We start from the raw sequence: 13,839 nt of genomic DNA on the forward strand, positions 1-13,839 counted from the left end.
TAGAGGAATTATGATCATAAATCTGCTGGTATCATTAGTTGAGTGTGATTGTAATGTTAACATTAACTTAATTTGTTCAGCTGCTGGTATCAATGTTTCAGTGTGATCTCTTAATTGTATGTTGAGTGTGATCTCTTAATTTATTAACCCGATTTTTCATGGAAGTTGGAACTCTACGGATCAAGAAAACAAACAACTCTTACGGAACATTAGATTTATGCTCCAGTAAACTAGGAAAGAAAATATTACTTATCTTTCATCACTAAGAGCATCTCTAACGGGGATGAACTCTTAGTTAAAATGTGTCAAACATACTATAAATATATTTTTCAGATATTATTTAAAAAATTATTTGCTCCAACAGTGCATCTTCCTTAGCTAAAAATTTAGCCAATCTCTCTAAGTCAAGGATCCACGTACAAATAGCACTTTCAGTCCAAAATAGAAATTACTAATTAAAGTCGAGGATCCAGTACAATTTACACTTTCAGTTCCAAGTACAAATTTCGTTATTAATAGTACGTGAAGCCTTGTACAAAAAATCTAGAATCGCAGAACTGCGTTCCGAAGCAGAGTAATTTGTTAATGCATTTGCTTGTTTATTGTGATTGCAGTGTTCAAGTATGATCCACCAAGCAATACTACATTTCCTCATAGCGTCTATCTACTACAAAATTATCGGAGTTTCGAGAATTGCGACCTACGACGAGCAAAAAGATTGGCTTCAGTGACACAAGGCAGAGGAAATGGATTTGAGCTGGTGCTGGAGAATTGGAAGCCTTACTACTTTGCTTGTGGTGAACACAATGACATTCATTGCAAAGATGGCCTCATGAAATTCTCTGTTATGCCCCTAAAGGTTTCTACATTGATTTTGCTAAATTTTAGTATTTTGTCAAAGCAATAATGAAAGTTTTGTTCATTTATATTATCCTGCTAAAGTAATAAGTATGATATTTCTACTCATGAGTATTTTACTACGGTTTATTTTCTATGAATTGTTTTAATTTAATGACTGGTTATGCAAGTTTATAAAATGTACAAAGAAGTTCATACTTCATTGATTTGTTATTTCAGAGAAGCTTAAAAGCATATTTGTAAATATAAACTTACAAGTTTATATAAACTTCAGATTTAAAAGCATCAATGTTTAATGCTAAAGTAATAAGTTCATACTTCATTAAATTTTATATTTAATGAGTTAGACCGTAATCAGACATATACTGATTTGTAAGTTTACAAGTCATATTTGTCAAAAAAAAAATCATATTTATTCTTATTTGGTTCATTTATCAACTTTCATGGAATTTCTTTCAAATTAACAATAACAATCAAGTTACAAAGATAAGTAAAAAGAAATTATGTACTAAGCAATATACAAATTATATAAAAACCAAAGTGAATTTGTTTTAACATCCAAACCAGATGCTCAAATACAGGGTCCTCTGTGGACTGCTGAAAGTGCAATACAACACATTTGAGGCAAACACAAATTTCAGTTTGGAACTACTACAATAGTTTTGAAATCGGCCGATTTCTATAACCGAGATATTTACATATATATTACAAATAGAGAAACACAAGGCCATATTGTGTAAATTTAAATCATTAGGCACATGACTAAAAGGAACTTTTTAGTACAGTCCATATTACAGTCCATATTGTGTTACTAAAAGATCAATACTAAGTTTGTAGAAGGGTCCAGAGAACAATCACGGAACTAAGGTAGAACTGTAGAAGTCCAAGAGGAGACGTGATTTCATATTTTTTTAAATAATTATATAAGTAATTTTATCATATAAATATTTCTTCAGGTAATGCACACTTTAAATTTGGTATTTTTAAGTTGTATTTGTTTCTTACAGTTATGATGCTAGCTAGAATAACCCTTTTAATGGGAATTTAAGGATGGAAAAGTTAATAGAAATCCACTTTGATACTCCCTAGCATTTCAGATTGTGCTGCTTGCGCACAATTCAATCACACATCCAACAAAAAACGAGTTGTATGCAGAAATTTGAAGTTTCTTAACGTGATCTATGCATTGTAGTTGTCGAGTCCTAAATCCCTGAGAGCATCCGTAGCAGCAGTTCTGCAGCTTGGATGATTTCTCTTGGCTGTCCGTATGATCTTCTCAATATCAAGACCAAGTAACAGAGTTCTGTACAATGAAAAAGTGGGTTACAGATCCAGTTAATGTGATTAGAATCCATTGACCCAACACAAACACATGAGATATAACATAGGAGGTGACTTGCCTGTTCTCTGGATTCCTAACCACAAGATTACGAATCATGAGACATGCATGTTTCTGAAGCTGAGGTACTTCAGGAAACTTATTCATAACTCGTATTGCAAGGTCTCCAGCTCCAGCTTCAATAGCACGAGTTGCATTATCAGGTGCTCTTAAGGAGAGGGTACATATGATAGACAAAACCTGTACAGAAGTTGATTTATTTGAATTACTTTGCCTTGCTTTAAAGTCACATTACAAGTTGCACAATGTTCTTCATTTTAAGAAACACATGTAAAAAGAACATAAACATCTAACAACATAAAATGTTGTTTCAGATTTCTCGTAATCTTCCATATTTCTATCTTTGTTACACTGACTTGCATAACCGTGGTTATACTAAAATGACTAAACTAGTTCAACATGTATATATTTAAATAACAGTTCATTCGCTTTAATCACAACAAAAATTTATGATTTCCACGTAACCTAAAATACAATGTCAACAATATACGAGAAGTCCTTTACCTCTTGCAGAACAAATGGGTCGTCAGAAAATCTGGTTGATAGTGTTATAAGCTTGTCCATACCTCCCTTCGCGACAATAGTAGTCTTATTTGCATCACTACCTGCCAACTAATCAAGAAATGTGCCATAAGTGCTTATGGCGCTCCAACCAGAACAAAAAATAAAAAAATCTTGCAACATCATCCAGTGTGAGCGTACAACAAATTATCTAACTCCATAGTTCTCAATGGCGAGAGAAAGTATCTTTGTAAGAACAAAAATTTACTAATAATTTTACAAGGAAACAATGATGAAAGATAAACAGTAATTTTAAATTTAATTCTATAATCATACTTGCTGCAAATTCATCAATTGTTTCTAAGCTTATTGGTTACTGTTCTGTTGTACAGCTACAGAGGAAGGAAATAACTATTTAATAATGCATTGTATCCTCTAAGCTGGTCTGGTCTAATAATAAAAATAACAATTTAGAGCATAAAGACTACTAGCACGCTATTCATTCTTATAATGCAAAACGCCTAAAGGCTACAAGTCTGCAACAGTAAAGTCGCATACCTCATTACTGGTGTAATTTGCATCATCTGCTCTCCAACTCAAAAACATCATTAAGGTAATAGCTCCATGACAATACAAAGAAGTGGATTCTAAAATACATGTATATAACCTAGAAGTGAATATGTACAAGGCCACACATATTAATGATCAACAACATAACCATTACACATGTTACTTTACTCGAAGAAGGGGTCATTTTGATTAGTAAGTGTAGTAGTGGAATTATGGTCATCAAGCTGCTGGTACCAGTTGTTGAGTGTGATTACAAATTAAGGGCCCGTTTAGGATTTTTAAAAAATGTAACTTATGACTTAAAGTTGAAAAGTGTCGTATAAGTAATATGAACATCATAACTTATAAGTTATTCAGGTGTTTGGATAATTTTATGTATAAGTTACTTATAAGTTGATAATGTGTTTGGTAAATCGTAACTTAAAAACTACAATTTTTTGAAAGAAAATAAAATGTAAATTACAAAATACATAAATTAATAATTTTAATACATGAATATAAAATAAAAATCTAAAATCTAAAAACAAGTAATAAAATTATACGATTGGAATGAGTTTTGAAATAAAATTAAAATCAAAGATAACTAACCGTCATTCAAAATTTAAATGTACAAATTTCATATCTAAAAAACTTCATCAAATTAATTTTAGAAAATTTAATAATATTAAAAATATTTTATATATCGTGCAAGTTTTAAACTAATGCAAATTTAAAAAGAAGATACTAGGAGACAAAATAAATCATGAGCCATGACAAAATGAAAATCAAGAATGGAAAGGAAATGTTATGATTTCTAACAATCCATTTGTGGCTCAAAATAGATTCCATGTGACCAATCAATTAGTTTGCCAAACAGGTTAGTAAATAGTATAATGGGCTCTGGACTCAAATGAGCCCCAAAAATGATGAGCCAAACATGCACTAAATACTAACTTAATTGTTCATCTGCTGGTATCTATGTTCCAGTAAGACCTCAAATTAATATCTCACTTGATCTGTTTACTCTATACAGCGAGACACAGAAGATATCTGAGAGATCCTCAATATATTTTCTCAATATCTAGAACCAAAAGATAAAAAAAATAAAACAGATCATTAACTTTTGCACCAAAACTACTACTCCCTCTGTCCCATTCATTTCTATATACTTTCCTTTTTGGGATGTCCCATTCAATTCTATACATTTTAAAATTTACCAAATATAGTAAAATTTTTATAATATAAAAATTAACTACAACTACACCTACTCACATCCACTACTTTCCTCCACTACACTAACTTTATACATTAAATATTGATTAACCCCGTTACTTTACCCACTTATCATACTTTTTCTCTCAACATTCCACTTTTTCTTAACCTCCGTGCCCAAATCAAACGTATACTTCTCAATGGGACGGAGGGAGTAGCTATTTTGAATAGCCCAGAGTTATGCATCATACATATACCAAGCAGAAAATTTACATAAACTTTGCTCAGAGTGCGAACCTTATTCAACAGTGAACATAGAGTTTGTGCCACGATTTGGTTCCTCTGTGCACCGCTATCATTGATGCAACAGAGAATTGCATCTATACCACCACTCTCAGCTACAGACCTACATATCTCATCCTACAATTTAAAGCATCCCCAATCAACATACTGTTTAATATGCCAAACATGTATAAGGAACTAGTGAGAGAAGAGAATGACTCCAGATCTATATACCATTATATACTCAGCATAATATTCATAATCACAGCTGTTATGAAAGTTGAACTTTAAAGATCAAGGAAACAAACAACTCATACTTAAACATAAGATTTATGCTCAACTAAATTAGGGGAAAAATTACTTTTCTTTCAACATTAATACCAGGGATCAACCAAAAATAACGTAACAGCAACTTGGAGAAAGAACTAACACTAGGGCATTGGTTTAAAAACCCAAAATAGAATAAATACAGTTCTCATCCTAGGAAATGATGCATAGCCTGATTTCCCAACCAACTATTGGCTGGCGCATGATTATACATGAAACACAAACATTAGAAAAGAGGTAAACCATAAAAAGCACTAATCATATACTATATCTTCTCCAGTATTTAATGTTCAAGATTAATACTTAAGGCTTCACCAGCTGTAAGTTTATTGCAAGTTTTACAAGTCCTAATAAATACGGTCCTAAAAAAAAGCTACATTGGTTAACTTGTCTTTCACCAAACATCATAATAACAAATTAAATAGGATACTCGATCATGATTGACATGAATGATAAGCTGACTCTATATATGAACTCACATTGACGGCAACAGCCTTCAGTGCAATGCTCGCAGATACAAGACTTGGTGAATGGATCCCATCACGAAGAGAACGCACAAGAGCTTCAGCAATCCCGATCTTTGCAAATCTTCTGGCATAACCAAAAACCTATATAATAATAAAACAGGTTTATAACTCATTTTCAGTTATATTTACTATCTATTAGATTTGAAAGAATCAATATGCTGCAACTTTTGCTTTGCTAAAGCATACCCTTTCAGCTTTCATAAAAACTCAAATTCATCATTTAAATGGGGAAAATTACAGCAAATATTAGCTAACGCCTAACTGTAAGGTTTTAAGTTCCAGTTCTTATTTTCTTTAGCAACTGTGAAAAGACATATTGATTTGCAATTTACAACAATGTACAATACTTATTAAAACAACCAATTTACTTACTTGAGAAGCCACGACTCGATTATCATCAGCAGATAATAGAACTCGTATAGCATCATAGAGACTAGAAATAGTCTCATTCTTCTGTTCTTTTAATACTGTGATCATTAGCTCATCAACTTTCAGGTCCATGAATAATTCCTTAAGGACCTCATTACCAGTTGCAGCTGCAGCAATAACTGAAAAACCACTACTCAACATTGTAACATTATCAGTTCCATCATTTAGAATGCGCATCACAACCTCTGGTCCATTGCTATTTCGAAATATTTCAGTACACTGAAGATCTGCAAACAAAAGATTTAAACGTCAATTTGAAGCTCTAATCAAAATAAGATTCAATTTCATGTCAAACCACCTTTGCTTATGACATCCAATGTCATGCAACTATATCATTTCTGGGTCTCCGACACTTTTTCTGTACATATAAATTGTTGATGAGCACATATTGCAACATCGTGCAAGTGTGATAAGTACATTAAAGGTTACGAATCCCCCGCATATTAATCATAAAGACATATAGCACATGTTTGTGATTCTATCAGTCATGTTCATTATCAAAAACAATATGTTAAAAACACTCACCATGACTCCTTTCTAGACGCTTCAAAATACTTTGCAGTAAACAGCTTATCTCTTATCCAAGTTTTCTTCATACTGTAATTATATACCTCTAAAATAACTTCAATTCCATTATAGTATGTCCTAATCACGCATATCTTCATTTTCAGACTAAATAAGAAAAATCGAGACAAAACCTCGTGCAAAATAATGTAGCAAAATTCACAAATAACTTCAATTCCATTATAGTATGTCCTAATCACGCATATCTTCATTTTCAGACTAAATAAGAAAAATCGAGACAAAATCTCGTGCAAAAAAATGTAGCTTATAGTCAACACTCGATACGGAATCCAATAACTTCTTGTTGCTACCTCACTACAACAATAACAACATTGATCAATAATGCAACACGATGAATTTTCCTAAATCCCAAATCCTATTAACCTAACACATCTCGGCAAGTGGTAACTAACAATACACACAAAAACATAAAAAACACAATACAGTTTCCAAACAATACGATAAGTAATACTTTACCATGAAGTAAATAAGCCAAAGCATTCAAACACGAAACCAAGCCCCTTCCGCAACCACTAGGAACTCTCGAACAAATATAACACACTAACTCCAATCCACCATTTCTAGTAGCAATGGCAGCATTCCCCGATCCCTCAACACCACACAACTCCGTCAATTCATTTAAAACTCCAATCACTTCCTCCAAATCAAAATCACTCTTAATTTTAAAATTATCGCAACTCGAATCGATTTCAAACTGTTTTAATTTATTCAAACACTCGATCACTGGATTACTCTCCCCCGGAACACAAGTAACAATACCTACAATATGTAAATAAATAGACACAATTACACACAGATCAGTTCAAAAGTAGCTGAATAGTTCAAAATCAGGATGTGTGTGTATATGTATGTACCAGAGAGATCGACGCCTTGAAGAGTGAGAGTCTCGATAGCGTCTTGTAGTGCTTCGGTGGGGTCCATTCCGAGATCTTCGATGTTTTCTCATCGTTGAAAGTTTGTTGTGAAATTGTACGGCCGGGGACTGTTACTTGTGGACCACCCATCTCTCTCTCTCTCTCTCCCTCCCTATCTCTCTCAAATCTCTCTCTCCACTATCTCTCTCAAATCTCTCTCTCTCCTCCACTATCTCGCTCAAATCTCTCTCTCTCCCTATCTCTCTCAAATCTCTCACTCTTTATATATCTCTCTCTCACTGTTTGAAAAGAGAAATGAACAGAGCCAGAGACGAGAGAGACAGGTGATTGCGCGAGATGGATCTGTTTGATTTGTAGATTTAAAAATCAGGAATTGGGCCGTTCGGGTTGTTTTATATTGGGGATAATTACAGCAAATATTAGCTAACGCCTACTGTAAGGTTTTAAGTTCCGGTTCTTATTTTCTTTAGCAACTGTGAAAAGACATGTTGATTGGCAATTTACAACAATGTACAAAACTTATTAAAACAACCAATTTACTTACTTGAGAAGCCACAGCTCGATTATCATCAGCAGATAATAGAACTCGTATAGCATCGTAGAGAGTAGAAATAGTCTCATTCTTCTGTTCTTTTAATAATGTGATCATTAGCTCATCAACTTTCAGGTCCATGAATAATTCCTTAAGGACCTCATTACCAGTTGCAGCTCCAGCAATAACTGAAAAACCACTACTCAACATTGTAACATTATCAGTTCCATCATTTAGAATGCGCATCACAACCTCTGGTCCATAGCTATTTCGAAATATTTCAGTACACTGAAGATCTGCAAACAAATGATTTACACGTCAATTTGAAGCTCTAATCAAAATAAGATTCGATTTCATGTCATACCACCTTCATTATGACATTCAATGTCATGCAACTATATCATTTCCAGGTCTCCGACACTTTTTATGTACATATAAATTGTTGATGAGCACATATTGCAACATCATGCAAGTATGATAAGTACATTACAGGTTACGAATCCCCTGCATATTAATCATAAAGAGATATATCACATGCTTGTCATTCTATCAGTCATGTTCATTATCAAAAACAATATGTTACCAACACTCACCATGACTCCTTTCTAGACGCTTCAAAATACTCTGCAGTAAATAGCTTATCTCTTATCCAAGTTTTCTTCATACTGTAAATATACCTCTAAAATAACTTCATTTCCATTATAGTATGTCCTAATCACGCATATTTTCAATTTCAGACTAAATAAGAAAAATCGAGACAAAACCTCGTGCAAAATAATGTAGCCCAAATAAATTCAATTCCATTATAGTACTTATGTCCTAATCACGCATATCTTCATTTTCAGACTAAATAAGAAAAATCGAGACACAACTTTGCGCAAAATAATGTAGCCTATAGTCAACACTCAATATCGAATCCAATAACTTCTTGATGCTACCTCACGACAACAATAACAACATTGATCAATAATGCAACGCGATGAATTTTCCTAAATCCCATATCCTAATAACCTAAAACATTTCGGCAAGTATTAACCAACAATACACACAAAAACATATAAAACACAATACAGTTTCCAAACAATACGATAAGTAATACTTTACCATGAAGTAAATAAGCCAAAGCATTCAAACACGAAACCAAGCCCCTTCCGCAACCACGAACTCTCGAACAAATCAAACATACCAACTCCAATCCACCATTTCTAGTAGCAATCGCAGCATTCCCCGATCCCTCAACACCACACAACTCCGTCAATTCATTTAAAACTCCAATCACTTCCTCCAAATCAAAATCACTCTTAATTTTAAAATTATCGCAACTCGAATCGATTTCAAACTGTTTTAATTTATTCAAACACTCGATCACTGGATTACTCTCCCCCGGAACACAAGTAACAATACCTACAATATGTAAATAAATAGACACAATTACACACAGATCAGTTCAAAAGTAGCTGAATAGTTCAAAATCAGGATGTGTGTGTATATGTATGTACCAGAGAGATCGACGCCTTGAAGAGTGAGAGTCTCGATAGCGTCTTGTAGTGCTTCGGTGGGGTCCATTCCGAGATCTTCGATGTTTTCTCTAACTGTATCGTTGAAAGTTTGTTGTGAAATTGTACGGACGGGGCCTGTTACTTGTGGACCTCCCATCTCTCTCTATCTCTCTCTCTCCCTATCTCCCTCAAATCTCTCTCTCTCTCCTCACTCCCTATCTCTCTCAAATTTCTCTCTCTCCCTCCCACTATCTCTCTCAAATCTCTCACTCTTTCTATCTCTCTCTGTTTAAACAGAGAAATGAACAGAGTCAGAGACGAGAGAGACAGGTGATTACGCGAGATGGATCTGTTTGATTTGTAGATTTAAAAATCAGGAATTGGGCCGTTCGGGTTGTTTTATATTGGGGATAATTACAGCAAATATTAGCTAACGCCTACTGTAAGGTTTTAAGTTCCAGTTCTTATTTTCTTTAGCAACTGTGAAAAGACATATTGATTGGCAATTTACAACAATGTACAAAACTTATTAAAACAACCAATTTACTTACTTGAGAAGCCACAACTCGATTATCATCAGCAGATAATAGAACTCGTATAGCATCATAGAGACTAGAAATAGTCTCATTCTTCGGTTCTTTTAATAATGTGATCATTAGCTCATCAACTTTCAGGTCCATGAATAATTCCTTAAGGACCTCATTACCAGTTGCAGCTACAGCAATAACTGAAAAACCACTACTCAACATTGTAACATTATCAGTTCCATCATTTAGAATGCGCATCACAACCTCTGGTCCATAGCTATTTCGAAATATTTCAGTACACTGAAGATCTGCAAACAAAAGATTTACACGTCAATTTGAAGCTCTAATCAAAATAAGATTCGTTTTCATGTCATACCACCTTCATTATGACATTCAATGTCATGCAACTATATCATTTCCAGGTCTCCGACACTTTTTATGTACATATATTGTTGATGAGCACATATTGCAACATCATGCAAGTATGATAAGTACATTAAAGGTTACGAATCCCCTGCATATTAATCATAAAGAGATATATCACATGCTTGTCATTCTATCAGTCATGTTCATTATCAAAAACAATATGTTACCAACACTCACCATGACTCCTTTCTAGACGCTTCAAAATACTCTGCAGTAAATAGCTTATCTCTTATCCAAGTTTTCTTCATACTGTAAATATACCTCTAAAATAACTTCATTTCCATTATAGTATGTCCTAATCACGCATATTTTCAATTTCAGACTAAATAAGAAAAATCGAGACAAAACCTCGTGCAAAATAATGTAGCCCAAATAAATTCAATTCCATTATAGTACTTATGTCCTAATCACGCATATCTTCATTTTCAGACTAAATAAGAAAAATCGAGACACAACTTTGCGCAAAATAACGTAGCCTATAGTCAACACTCAATATCGAATCCAATAACTTCTTGATGCTACCTCACGACAACAATAACAACATTGATCAATGATGCAACGCGATGAATTTTCCTAAATCCCATATCCTAATAACCTAAAACATTTCCGCAAGTATTAACCAACAATACGCACAAAAACATATAAAACACAATACAGTTTCCAAACAATACGATAAGTAATACTTTACCATGAAGTAAATAAGCCAAAGCATTCAAACACGAAACCAAGCCCCTTCCGCAACCACTAGGAACTCTCGAACAAATCAAACATACCAACTCCAATCCACCATTTCTAGTAGCAATCGCAGCATTCCCCGATCCCTCAACACCACACAACTCCGTCAATTCATTTAAAACTCCAATCACTTCCTCCAAATCAAAATCACTCTTAATTTTAAAATTATCGCAACTCGAATCGATTTCAAATTGTTTTAATTTATTCAAACACTCGATCACTGGATTACTCTCCCCCGGAACACAAGTAACAATACCTACAATATGTAAATAAATAGACACAATTACACACAGATCAGTTCAAAAGTAGCTGAATAGTTCAAAATCAGGATGTGTGTGTATATGTATGTACCAGAGAGATCGACGCCTTGAAGAGTGAGAGTCTCGATAGCGTCTTGTAGTGCTTCGGTGGGGTCCATTCCGAGATCTTCGATGTTTTCTCTAACTGTATCGTTGAAAGTTTGTTGTGAAATTGTACGGACGGGGCCTGTTACTTGTGGACCTCCCATCTCTCTCTATCTCTCTCTCTCCCTATCTCCCTCAAATCTCTCTTCCCTATCTCTCTCTCTCTCCTCACTCCCTATCTCTCTCAAATCTATCTCTCTCCCTCCCACTATCTCTCTCAAATCTCTCACTCTTTCTATCTCTCTCTGTTTAAACAGAGAAATGAACAGAGTCAGAGACGAGAGAGACAGGTGATTGCGCGAGATGGATCTGTTTGATTTGTAGATTTAAAAATCAGGAATTGGGCCGTTCGGGTTGTTTTATATTGGGGATAATTACAGCAAATATTAGCTAACGCCTACTGTAAGGTTTTAAGTTCCAGTTCTTATTTTCTTTAGCAACTGTGAAAAGACATATTGATTGGCAATTTACAACAATGTACAAAACTTATTAAAACAACCAATTTACTTACTTGAGAAGCCACAACTCGATTATCATCAGCAGATAATAGAACTCGTATAGCATCATAGAGACTAGAAATAGTCTCATTCTTCGGTTCTTTTAATAATGTGATCATTAGCTCATCAACTTTCAGGTCCATGAATAATTCCTTAAGGACCTCATTACCAGTTGCAGCTACAGCAATAACTGAAAAACCACTACTCAACATTGTAACATTATCAGTTCCATCATTTAGAATGCGCATCACAACCTCTGGTCCATAGCTATTTCGAAATATTTCAGTACACTGAAGATCTGCAAACAAAAGATTTACACGTCAATTTGAAGCTCTAATCAAAATAAGATTCGTTTTCATGTCATACCACCTTCATTATGACATTCAATGTCATGCAACTATATCATTTCCAGGTCTCCGACACTTTTTATGTACATATATATTGTTGATGAGCACATATTGCAACATCATGCAAGTATGATAAGTACATTAAAGGTTACGAATCCCCTGCATATTAATCATAAAGAGATATATCACATGCTTGTCATTCTATCAGTCATGTTCATTATCAAAAACAATATGTTACCAACACTCACCATGACTCCTTTCTAGACGCTTCAAAATACTCTGCAGTAAATAGCTTATCTCTTATCCAAGTTTTCTTCATACTGTAAATATACCTCTAAAATAACTTCATTTCCATTATAGTATGTCCTAATCACGCATATTTTCAATTTCAGACTAAATAAGAAAAATCGAGACAAAACCTCGTGCAAAATAATGTAGCCCAAATAAATTCAATTCCATTATAGTACTTATGTCCTAATCACGCATATCTTCATTTTCAGACTAAATAAGAAAAATCGAGACACAACTTTGCGCAAAATAATGTAGCCTATAGTCAACACTCAATATCGAATCCAATAACTTCTTGATGCTACCTCACGACAACAATAACAACATTGATCAATAATGCAACGCGATGAATTTTCCTAAATCCCATATCCTAATAACCTAAAACATTTCCGCAAGTATTAACCAACAATACGCACAAAAACATATAAAACACAATACAGTTTCCAAACAATACGATAAGTAATACTTTACCATGAAGTAAATAAGCCAAAGCATTCAAACACGAAACCAAGCCCCTTCCGCAACCACTAGGAACTCTCGAACAAATCAAACATACCAACTCCAATCCACCATTTCTAGTAGCAATCGCAGCATTCCCCGATCCCTCAACACCACACAACTCCGTCAATTCATTTAAAACTCCAATCACTTCCTCCAAATCAAAATCACTCTTAATTTTAAAATTATCGCAACTCGAATCGATTTCAAACTGTTTTAATTTATTCAAACACTCGATCACTGGATTACTCTCCCCCGGAACACAAGTAACAATACCTACAATATGTAAATAAATAGACACAATTACACACAGATCAGTTCAAAAGTAGCTGAATAGTTCAAAATCAGTATGTGTGTGTATATGTATGTACCAGAGAGATCGACGCCTTGAAGAGTGAGAGTCTCGATAGCGTCTTGTAGTGCTTCGGTGGGGTCCATTCCGAGATCTTCGATGTTTTCTCTAACTGTATCGTTGAAAGTTTGTTGTGAAATTGTACGGACGGGGCCTGTTACTTGTGGACCTCCCATCTCTCTCTATCTCT

At 34.2% G+C, this 13,839-nt stretch overlaps 2 protein-coding genes across 8 annotated transcripts; both read right to left on the reverse strand.

Moving 5' to 3' along the window:
• Positions 1-1,813: 1,813 nt before the first annotated feature.
• LOC141701205 (uncharacterized) lies at positions 1,814-9,732 on the reverse strand. 2 transcript variants are annotated; one of them, XM_074504875.1, is made up of 8 exons: positions 9,576-9,732; positions 9,181-9,480; positions 6,028-6,311; positions 5,608-5,736; positions 4,817-4,939; positions 2,762-2,869; positions 2,259-2,437; positions 1,814-2,161 (listed from the first exon to the last, which is right to left on the reverse strand). In XM_074504875.1, the coding sequence occupies exons 1-8, from the start codon at positions 9,730-9,732 to the stop codon at positions 2,038-2,040; spliced, it is 1,404 nt and encodes a 467-aa protein (XP_074360976.1). In that variant the 3' UTR covers positions 1,814-2,037. The 2 variants fall into 2 exon arrangements, with proteins under 2 accessions (XP_074360976.1, XP_074360975.1); XM_074504874.1 differs by lacking the exons at positions 9,181-9,480; positions 9,576-9,732 and adding exons at positions 7,126-7,428; positions 7,524-7,735.
• A 54-nt stretch (positions 9,733-9,786) lies between these two features.
• On the reverse strand, positions 9,787-13,833 carry LOC141701206 (uncharacterized). 6 transcript variants are annotated; one of them, XM_074504880.1, is made up of 4 exons: positions 11,615-12,103; positions 11,217-11,519; positions 10,127-10,410; positions 9,787-9,924 (listed from the first exon to the last, which is right to left on the reverse strand). In XM_074504880.1, the coding sequence occupies exons 1-4, from the start codon at positions 11,769-11,771 to the stop codon at positions 9,910-9,912; spliced, it is 759 nt and encodes a 252-aa protein (XP_074360981.1). In that variant the 5' UTR covers positions 11,772-12,103; the 3' UTR covers positions 9,787-9,909. The 6 variants fall into 6 exon arrangements, with proteins under 6 accessions (XP_074360981.1, XP_074360978.1, XP_074360980.1 ...); XM_074504879.1 differs by lacking the exons at positions 9,787-9,924; positions 11,217-11,519; positions 11,615-12,103 and adding exons at positions 12,179-12,462; positions 13,271-13,573; positions 13,669-13,833 and having other exon boundaries at positions 10,212-10,410; XM_074504881.1 differs by lacking the exons at positions 9,787-9,924; positions 10,127-10,410; positions 11,217-11,519; positions 11,615-12,103 and adding exons at positions 10,621-10,823; positions 12,179-12,462; positions 13,271-13,573; positions 13,669-13,833.
• Positions 13,834-13,839: the final 6 nt, after the last annotated feature.

Source organism: Apium graveolens, unplaced genomic scaffold (genome assembly GCF_009905375.1).
Source record: "Apium graveolens cultivar Ventura unplaced genomic scaffold, ASM990537v1 ctg3578, whole genome shotgun sequence".
NCBI classification, from domain to species: Eukaryota; Viridiplantae; Streptophyta; class Magnoliopsida; order Apiales; family Apiaceae; genus Apium; species Apium graveolens.

Coding starts and splice junctions, on each gene's coding strand:
- LOC141701205 (XM_074504875.1), bottom strand. CDS start 9,732: ATGGGAGGTCCACAAGTAACAGGCCCCGTCCGTACAATTTCACAACAA. Junction 9,481..9,575: donor TCAAGGCGTCGATCTCTCTG/GTACATACATAT, acceptor TACATATTGTAG/GTATTGTTACTTGTGTTCCG. Junction 2,870..4,816: donor TATGTTCACTGTTGAATAAG/GTTCGCACTCTG, acceptor TTTCTTGATTAG/TTGGCAGGTAGTGATGCAAA.
- LOC141701206 (XM_074504877.1), bottom strand. CDS start 11,771: ATGGGAGGTCCACAAGTAACAGGCCCCGTCCGTACAATTTCACAACAA. Junction 11,520..11,614: donor TCAAGGCGTCGATCTCTCTG/GTACATACATAT, acceptor TACATATTGTAG/GTATTGTTACTTGTGTTCCG. Junction 10,411..11,216: donor TTTGGCTTATTTACTTCATG/GTAAAGTATTAC, acceptor TTTTGTTTGCAG/ATCTTCAGTGTACTGAAATA.